Consider the following 10,671-nt stretch of genomic DNA (forward strand, 5'->3'; position numbering starts at 1 on the left):
ACTAGACACACAGGTCTTCTCAGAACCACATGTCCCAGAGGTGTGTGTACTGCTCAATGTGTGTGTAGCAGTTTTAGTAGTGGGGGAGGGGAGTTTGAGTTGGTTCATGAAGCTGAATGAAGAGGCGAATGCCAGTATGGTATTCTGCTTGCACTGTACGCCATAACATGTCAGAGAAACAACAATTCTAATACACTTGAAATTACATTTTCAGTTGTTTCGTGCAAAACAAAGTGCATAACATTCATTAGCTAGAATTACATCTGTTTATTGTTCTTTTTCAATTCTCTTTCTTTTTGGAATTGTTTTGCTGGCCATAGATTTCTGCTCAGGATCCAAAAACAGGGAGGGGTAGCGAGGGGGGAGATAGCTTAACTGTTCATTCACTCTTTCTCCTGGTTAAGAGGAGAGGACTGGAGTAAGAAAAGGAGTAGGCATAGAACACACACACACACACACTTACGTCCCACCCCCCAACAGTCATCAGAAGATACATGAACAGAGAAGATTTGAAGTCACGTTCACAACTGAGAGAGAAAGAGGGGGGGATACGGTAGACGGGTAGAATGGAGAGACGACAACTGTAAAAAGAAAGTAGGTTACTTGGCATGTGAAATTGGATAAGAGACAGGTGTAACTGTTTTCAGGATGACTGGTTACTTACAATTTGCAATAGTCTAACCATTGTGAGATGGTCATGTAAAAGAAAATACAAACCTCACATTACTGTCACCACTGTAACCTGTGTAAAGTTGACATCTAACTCGAACTGATCAGATGGCTGGGACACAAGCTGCTGTGCTACCATCCTTCAGCTCCTTCTCAAACTTTGTTCACTCTAATGACAATATGAAGGTACGTATTCCACTTGTTACTTTTATTTGGTTTCTACATTTTGCTGAAACAATAAAAAGGGTTGTCACTTGTATAACTTTGTTTTAAGCGGGTGAGTCTTGGGGCTAATAGCAGAGTGTCTAAATGCCATCAACTTTTCTTTGAACAAAATGTTTTGACTCGCAATGAAGAGGCCCTGTGAGCACAGCCTCATATCCCCAACACATTTAATACAATACGTTTATTTTGATTTAAGATCTGTTCAAATATCAAATGGATTTTATTTTAAAAGTTATTACAAAACTAGGATTTAATTATAAAATTGTTATTTTAATTTGTTAGTGGGTGTTGTTTGGTTATTTCCATATTTATGTGAAGCTAGTAAGAGAGACTCGATATGAACTGATGTTTTTGTATTGTCACACAAGGTGTGGAAATTTGAGGATGGCGCTCTCAGTCTGGACTCTCAAACCAAGAGGACGTCACCTGGCAACACCAGTGACCAGCAGCCAGTTCTTCCTCACCTGGACGATGAAAGTGAAACCTCATGGGACATGGAGTTCTTGTTGTCTGACTGGAGCAGCCCATCACCTGAGCTGAACCCCTCTCTGGACTACAACACTCAGCGTCTTCCTCAACCGGACCAAACTGGACTCTACCATGATGGAGGAGGGGTGTTGACGGACCAAATAAGTCCAGACAGGCTTCATATGGGCAGCAGTAGCCTGATGGTTGAGCTGCTCACCCCCTTGGAGACCATTGGTTCAGGCATACCAGAACTTCACAACCAACAGGTTTGGTCATCATCATCATTATCATCATTCCCCATTCAACCAAACGTGGACCAGTATGGTTTCAACCCCGGAAGCAACCAGGAGAGACATGGCAGAGATAGAGCCACTGCTGTCCTCACTAAGGCCAAATCATGGGACTTTGGAATGGGACACTACTACCCCCAACAACACACTTCCATGGTGACGTTTCAAGATGGCAGATTCCTCCAAGCCCCTGTCTCCATGACAACCTCTATGACCTCTGAATCTCGAACCCACCACTACAGCTTCCTCCAAAACTACCCCCACCACCTGGGTCTGTACCTCAACCAGAGAGACTACAACCTCCACAGCCACCACCACCAACAAGCCTCCTCCAACCACTTCCCCTACTCCCAGCACCAGCAGTCCCACCTAGCTATCACCTCCTCAAGGGTTCCCCCTGGAGGCTTGGAGGGGAAGAACGGCCGCAGGACTGTGGTGAAGAAGAGAGCTGCTACACACAGCTGTGAATACTCAGGTTGTAGTAAGAGCTATACCAAGAGCTCCCACCTCAAGGCTCACCTCCGCACGCACACAGGTAAGAATACATAAATTAGAATACATTACACAGGTAAGAATATATAAATGTATATAAATATAAATAAATATATATAGAAATATATTACACAGGTGAGATTAGGACACATTACACAGGTAAGAATACAGAGATTACATTACACAGGTAATAATACAGATATTAGAATACATTACACAGGTAATAATACAGAGATTAGAAAACATTACACAGGTAAAAATACAGAGATTAGAATACATTACACAGGTAATAATACAGAGATTAGAAAACATTACACATGTAAAAATACAGAGAGTAGAATACATTACACAGGTAAGAATACAGAGATTAGAATACATTACACAGGTAAGAATACAGAGATTACATTACACAGGTAATAATACAGATATTAGAATACATTACACAGGTAATAATACAGATATTTGAATACATTACACAGATAAGAATACAGAGATTAGAATACATTACACAGGTAAGAATACAGAGATTAGAATACATTACACAGATAAGAATACAGAGATTAGAATACATTACACAGGTAAGAATACAGAGATTACATTACACAGATAAGAATACAGAGATTAGAATACATTACACAGGTAAGAATACAGAGATTAGAATACATTACACAGATAAGAATACAGAGATTAGAATACATTACACAGATAAGAATACAGAGATTAGAATACATTACACAGGTAAAAATACAGAGACTAGAATACATTACACAGATATTGAGGCATTAATGCATATTCTAGGGATTGGAATACATTACGGCTAATAGGCAGAACTGCATGATGGACAACTTCATATGGATGAATAATGATTCATGGCTTTTAGTAGTAATGGCTATTGAATAGAAAAAGTCAACACGATCCTTGGGACGTCCCAACTCTGACGTCAACCCATTGAAGTTGTTAAAACAGTTAAGGAAAGGGTTAGGGTTAGGTAAGGGTTAAGGTTGGGTTAGGGTTAGGTTAAGGATAGGGGTTAGGGGTTAGTGTAGGGGTTAGGGTATGGACGTCCCAAGGATCTTTGATTGCATTAACCCTATTGAATAGGATACAACTTACACTATGAATTCTCAACACATTTTATCAACAAATGCAGAGGGACTACAATTGCTACGGAGTGTTTAAAACAAGTCACTTCTGAGCCAACTGATTTTGACACTGGTTGCTTTTGTGTGCTATTAATTCCATAGGGGAGAAACCATACCACTGTACGTGGGAGGGCTGTGGGTGGAAGTTTGCCCGTTCGGACGAGTTGACCCGTCACTACCGTAAACACACGGGTCAGAAACCCTACGCGTGTCTGCAGTGTCAGAGAGCCTTCTCCCGCTCAGACCACCTGGCCCTGCACATGAAGAGACACACATGATGAGAGGAGTGGAGGATGGGTATGACTGGGGCTGTGTGAGATCATACACACTAATATGTGTGTACCTGTATACACACACTCTCCACTGTCATTCTGGTTCTCATTCTCTCTCTCTTTTTTTCTCTCCCTCTCTCTCCCTCTCTCTCTCTCTCTCTCTCATTGTCTCCTATCTCTCGCACACTAATCTAATCAACACACGCGGTGCACACGCAACTACTGGGCAGAGTAGTGTTATCATGGATGAAGAGGAGACGTGACTACTCAAAGATATACAGTGGACACACACACGTTGTCCACACACTATAAACAGCTAAAGTAACGAAGAACCTTACAGTTACAGACTGACTTAACACTAAAAATAAACATTTACATTTTAGTCATTTAGGAGACGCTCTTATCCAGAGCAACTTCCAGGTAGAGTTAGGTGGGACAACCACATATCACAGGCATAGAAACTACTCTTCTCCTCAATAAAGTAGTTATCAGCAAAGTCAGAGCTAGAAAGGTGGGGGTGGAGTCAGGAGCAAGTGTTGGTTCAGGACTTTTAGATTTTTTTAATGTTTCTTTGGGGGGGGGCTCGAGGTGAGGAGGGGGATTATTTAAAATACTCGTTGAAGAGGTAGGGTTTCAGATGTTTTCTGAAGATGTGCAGGACTCTGCTGTCCTAGCTTCAGGGGGAAGATGGTTCCACCATTGGGGTGTTAGGACAGAGAAGAGCTTTGACTGGGCTGAGCGGGAGCTGCCCTCCCGTAGGGGTGGGAGAGCCAAGACACCAGAGGTGGCAGAACGAAGTGCTCGTGTTGGGGTGTAGGGTTTGAGCATAGCCTGAAGGTAGGGAGGGGCAGTTCCTCTTGCTGCTCTTGTAGTGGAGACGTCCAGTGGAATGCATTCTGGAAAGTAGGTTAGATAGAACATTAGCACCCAAAATGTATACAAAGTTCAAAGGTCAATACAGGCTGTGTCACTGGGGAGTGTCATTCTGGCTGAAACATTGTACAAGGAACTTCATACAAATATGGGTTGTTTCCAATATCCAACACTATATTTATGGATCTTAATATTTCCTGTAAATTATCTAAAGATGTTTTTTTTTAATTAAGGCTAAGATGTTTCTTGAATTAAGGTTGAGATTTGGTTAAGATATCAACTTTTCATGTGGTAAAAGTTGCTAATGTCTTAATTTCACGGAGACAGATCACCTCAACTGAACCACATTGAACATACACCAAGCAGATCAATTTTGTATCATTTCCAATTGAATAAATGTATTTCTTTGCAAGGCTTTTCATATTAATATAATTCATAACTTCATACTTTTTATATCACTTTGGTAATTGAGTGCTTTAAACTTTTCTCAAAAGTTTTATTTGTATAATTTGCAAATTGTAATACATTTATTTGACTCTGCATGATTGAGTTTGTTTCTAACTTCTAAGTTATCTGCATTAAAATGTAAGTTAATTTAATAAATGTGTACACTTATGAGTGAAGCGCAAATGTATAATTTAACCACTAGGTGTCTCTGTTCTATAGGGATATTATGAAGTGATCATTTTTTAAAACTTTTTAGTCATTTAACGGACACTCTTATCCAGAGCAACTTAGTTCATGCGTTCATCTTAAGGTAGGTAAGACAACCACATATCACAGTCATAGTAAGTCAAACTGTTCCACAATATCAGCAAAGTCAGTGATAGTAACAAAAGATAAGTGTAAGTGTTAGCGAAAGAACGTATACACTGAGTGGACAAAACATTAGGAACAGCCTCAATTCGTCGGGGCATGCACTCTACAGGGCGTTGAAAACGTTTCACAGTAAGCCTGGCCCAAGTTGACTCCGATGCTTCCCACAGTTGTGTCCAGTTGGCTGGATGCCCTTTGTGTGTTGGATCATTCTTAACACACACATCAAATAAAATTGTATTTTTTTTTATTATTTCGTATTTTTTTTTACGAGCCCTTAACCAACAATGCAGTTCAAGAAATAGAGTTAAGAAAATATTTACTAAATAAACTAAAGTAAAAAATGTAATAAAAGTAACACAATAAAATAACAGGTTAGTCATGGTAATTTGTACATGTAGGTAGGGGTAAAGTGATTATGCATAGATAATAAACAGCCAGTAGCAGCAGTGTAAAAACAAAGGAGGGGGGGGGGGGGCAATGTAAATAGTCCAGGTGGCCATTTGATCAATTGTTCAGCAGTCTCATGGCTTGGGGGTAGAAGCTGTTTAGGAGCCTTTTGGACCTAGTCTTGGCGCTCCGGTACCGTGGGGTAGCAGAGAGAGCAGTTCATGACTTTAGTGACTGGAGTCTTTCACCATTTTTGGGGCCTTCCTCTGACACTGTTTAGTAATAGGTCCTGGATGGCAGGAAGCTTGGCCCCAGTGATGTACTGGGCCGTACGCACTACCCTCTGTAGCGCCTTACGGTCGGATGCCGAGCAGTTGCCATACCAGGCGGTGATGCAACCGGTCAGGATGCTCTCGACGTTGCAGCTGTAGAACTTTTTGAGGATCTGGGGACCCATACCAAATCTTTTCAGTCTCCTGAGGGGGAAAAGGTGTTGTCGTGCCCTCTTCACGACTGTCTTGGTGTGTTTGGACTGTTCATTTCTAAATATCAGAGTAAGAACTCGACGTACACTATGAAAGCTTAAACCAAGTTTATTCACCCCAAAGGATCGAACACCTGGACAGACAAAAGACATATTCACACAAGCACTGATATTTAACTCTTTCTCCTATTTTGAGTCTCCTCCTACACATCTGAACAGCCAATGCATCTCTGTTGCTAGGCAAAACCTTAGTAATATCTGTTCTTCCTCACTTCATCTGACCTGATCTCTGCCCCAAAATGCTCACTGCTTCCCAACTCACGGCTGTCATGTTGACTCATAACAGACTGTGTCTCTTTTCCTCCCATAGGCTGACATAATTTAAATTGTATACATTACCCTCTCTCCCTCAGTGACATGAATAAGTATATTTCATATTCTCAGAACCCAACAGGACCATGATTGTTTGTTGGTGATGTGGACACCAAGGAACGTGAAACTCTCGACTAGCTCCACTACAGCCCCATCGATGTGAATGGGGCGTGTTCGGCCCTCCTTTTCTTGTACAAACGCGTGCGGTAGCAGAGAGAACAGTCGCACTACGCTTCGCTCCACAGGTAATATTACACTTCATTACATTACAACGGTTTGATTTGTTTGATCTGAGCAATTTTTCTTAGGTAGCTACATAGCCGTCTTTGTATCAAAGATAATCGTGTAGTTTAGAGTAATTAGAGTAATTATCGAGGTTAGCTATCTTCGTCCTCCTAACGTAGTCATCACTGCTAGCTAGCTAGTCAACACTGCTAGCTAGCCAACCAGCTAACTTCTACCGACTAGCAGCACTGTAGAAACTATTACATTACAACGGAACGACTTGATTAGTGTAGTGTTAGTGTTAGTTAGCCAGCTACATAGTTATCTTTGCTGTCTTTGCATCTAAGATAATTGTGTAGTTAGAGTAATTATCGAGGCTAGCTAGCCAGCCGCGACGTGACGCCAGACTTAGTCAACACACCTAGTCATCATTAACCCACTGCTAGCTAGCCAACCTCCTCCCAGAGTGCTAAGAACCTTGGAGTGACCCTGGACAACACCCTGTCGTTCTCCACTAACATCAAGGCGGTGACCCGATCCTGTAGGTTCATGCTCTACAACATTCGCAGAGTACGACCCTGCCTCACACAGGAAGCGGCGCAGGTCCTAATCCAGGCACTTGTCATCTCCTGCCTGGATTACTGCAACTCGCTGTTGGCTGGGCTCCCTGCTTGTGCCATTAAACCCCTACAACTCATCCAGAACGCCGCAGCCCGTCTGGTGTTCAACCTTCCCAAGTTCTCTCACGTCACCCCGCTCCTCCGCTCTCTCCACTGGCTTCCAGTTGAAGCTCGCATCCGCTACAAGACCATGGTGCTTGCCTACGGAGCTGTGAAGGGAACGGCACCTCCGTACCTTCAGGCTCTGATCAGGCCCTACACCCAAACAAGGGCACTGCGTTCATCCACCTCTGGCCTGCTCGCCTCCCTACCTCTGAGGAAGCACAGTTCCCACTCAGCCCAGTCAAAACTGTTCGCTGCTCTGGCACCCCAATGGTGGAACAAGCTCCCTCACGACGCCAGGACAGCGGAGTCAATCACCACCTTCCGGAGACACCTGAAACCCCACCTCTTCAAGGAATACCTGGGATAGGATAAAGTTATCCTTCTAACCCCCCCCCCCCCTTAAAAGATTTAGATGCACTATTGTAAATGGTTGTTCCACTGGATATTATAAGGTGAATGCACCAATTTGTAAGTCGCTCTGGATAAGAGCGTCTGCTAAATGACTTAAATGTAAATGTTAAATGTTGTAGTCCACGATCAGCTCCTTTGTCTTGCTCACATTGAGGGAGAGGTTGTTGTCCTGGCACCACACTACCAGGTCTCTGACCAGGTCTCTCCCTATAGGCTGTCTCATCATTGTCGGTGATGAGGCCTACCACTGTTGTGTGGTCAGAAAACTTAATGATGGTGTTGGAGTTGTGCTTGGCCACGCAGTCGTGAGTGAACTGGGTGTAAAGGAGGGGACTAAGCACGCACCCCTGAGGGGCCCCCATGTTGAGGATCAGCGTGGCAGATATACTGTTGCCTACCCTTACCACCTGGGGACGGCCCGTCAGGAAGTCCAGGATCCAGTTGCAGAGGGAGGTGTTTAGTCCCAGGGTCCTTAACTTAGTGATGAGCTTTGTGGGCATTATGGTGTTGAACACTGAGCTGTAGTCAATGAACAGCATTCTAACATACCGTTGAAGTCTGAAGTTTACATACACCTAAGCCAAATACATTTAAACTCAGTTTTTCACAATTCCTGACATTTAATCCAAGTAAAAATTCCCTGTCTTAGGTCAGTTAGGATAACTACTTTATTTTAAGAATGTGAAATGTCAGAATAATAGTAGAAAGAATGATTTACTTCCGCTTTTATTTATTTCATCACATTCCCAGTGGGTAAGAAGTTTACATACACTCAATTACTATTTGGTAGCATTGCCTTTAAATTGTTTAACTTGGGTCAAACGTTTCAGGTAGCTTTCCACAAGCTTCCCATAATAAGTTGGGGGAATTTTGACACATTCCTCTTGACAGAGCTGGTGTAACTGAGTCAGGTTTGTAGGCCTCCTTGTTCGCACACGCTTTTTCAGTTCTGCCCACAAATGTTCTATAGGATTGAGGTCAGAGCTTTGTGATGGCCACTCCAATACCTTGACTTTGTTGTCCTTAAGCCATTTTGGCACAACTTTGGAAGTGTGCTTGGGGTAATTTTTCATTTGGAAGACCCATTTGCAACCAAGCTTTAACTTCCTGACTGATGTCTTGAGATGTTGCTTCAATATATCCACATAATTTTTGTTCCTCATGATGCCATATATTTTGTGAAGTGCACCAGACCCTCCTGCAGCAAAGAACCCCCACAACATGATGCTGCCACCCTGTGCTTCACGGTTGGTATGATGTTCTTCGGCTTGCAAGCCTCCCCCTTTTTCCTCCAAACATAACAATGGTCTTCATGGCCTAACAGTTCTATTTTTGTTTCATCAGACCAGAGGACATTTCTCCAAAAACTATGATCTTTGTCCCCATGTGCAGTTGCAAACCGTAGTCTGGCTTTTTTATGGTAGTTTTGGAGCAGTGGCTTCTTCCTTGCTGAGTGGCCTTTCAGGTTATGTTGATATAGGACTCGTTTTACGGTGGATATAGATACTTTGTACCTGTTTCCTCCAGCATCTTCACAAGGTCCTTTGCTGTTGTTCTGGGATTGATTTGCACTTTTCGCACCAAAGTACGTTCATCTCTAGGAGACAGAACGTGTCTCCTTCCTGAGTGGTATGACGGCTGCGTGGTCCCATGGTGTTTATACTTGCGTACTATTGTTTGTACAGATGAATGTGGTACCTTCAGGCATTTGGAAATTGCTCCCAAGGATGAACCAGACTTGTGGAGGTCTACCATTTTTTTCTGAGGTCTTGGCTGATATCTTTTGATTTTCCCATGATGTCACGCAAAGACGCACTAAGTTTGAAGGTAGGCCTTGAAATACATCCACAGGTACACCTCCAATTGACTCAAATTCTGTCAATTACCCTATCAGAAGCTTCTGAAGCCATGACATCATTTTCAGGAATTTTCCAAGCTGTTTAAAGGCACAGTCAACTTAGTGTATGTAAACTTCTGACCCACTGGAATTGTGATACAGTGAATTATAAGAGAAATAATCTGTCTCTAAACAATTTTTGGGAAAACTTCTTGTGTCATGCACAAAGTAGATGTCCTAACCGATTTGCCAAAATTATAGTTTGTTAACAAGAAATTTGTGGAGTGGTTGAAAAACAAGTTTAATTGACTCCAACCTAAGTGTATGTATACTTACAACTTCAACTGTAGGTGTTCCTTTTGTCCAGTTGGGAAAGGGCAGTGTGGAGTGTGTGGATCTGTGGATCTATTGGGGTGGTATGCAAATTGGAGTGGGTCTAGGGTTTCCAGGATGATAGTGTTGATGTAAGCCATGACCAACCTTTCGGAGCACTTCATGGCTATCGAAATGAGGGCTACGGGGCGGTAGTCATTTTTTATTTTATTTTTTATTTAACTAGGCAAGTCAGTTAAGAACAAATTCTTATTTACAATGACGGCCTACACCGGCAAAACCCTTACGATGCTGGGCTGATTGTGCGCCGCCCTATGGGACTCCCAATCACGGCCGGTGGTGATACAGCCTGGATTTAGGCAGGTTACTTTCGCTTTCTTGGGCACAGGGACTATCGTGGTCTGCCTGAAACATATAGGTTTTTAAGACTCGGTCAGGTAGAGGTTGAAAATGTCAGTGAAGACACTTGCCAGTTGGTTTGCGCATGCTCTGAGTACACATCTTGGTAATCTGTCTGGCCACGCAGCCTTGTGAATGTTGACCTGTATAAAGGTCTTGCTCACATCAGCTACAGAGAACGGGATCACACAGTCGTCCGGAACAGCTGGTGCTCTCATGCATGCTTCAGTGTTGCGTGCCTCCCTTTG

The 10,671-nt window shown here is 42.8% G+C and overlaps 1 protein-coding gene across 2 annotated transcripts; it reads left to right on the forward strand.

Moving 5' to 3' along the window:
• The first annotated feature begins 454 nt into the window (after positions 1-454).
• LOC106564529 (Kruppel-like factor 1) lies at positions 455-3,884 on the forward strand. 2 transcript variants are annotated; one of them, XM_014130652.2, is made up of 4 exons: positions 455-855; positions 1,263-2,187; positions 3,389-3,583; positions 3,794-3,884. In XM_014130652.2, the coding sequence occupies exons 1-3, from the start codon at positions 778-780 to the stop codon at positions 3,562-3,564; spliced, it is 1,179 nt and encodes a 392-aa protein (XP_013986127.1). In that variant the 5' UTR covers positions 455-777; the 3' UTR covers positions 3,565-3,583; positions 3,794-3,884. The 2 variants fall into 2 exon arrangements, with proteins under 2 accessions (XP_013986127.1, XP_013986126.1); XM_014130651.2 differs by having other exon boundaries at positions 456-855; positions 3,389-3,884.
• Positions 3,885-10,671: the final 6,787 nt, after the last annotated feature.

The sequence above is a fragment of the Salmo salar genome, chromosome ssa12 (assembly GCF_905237065.1).
Source record: "Salmo salar chromosome ssa12, Ssal_v3.1, whole genome shotgun sequence".
In the NCBI taxonomy this organism is placed as follows: domain Eukaryota; kingdom Metazoa; phylum Chordata; class Actinopteri; order Salmoniformes; family Salmonidae; genus Salmo; species Salmo salar.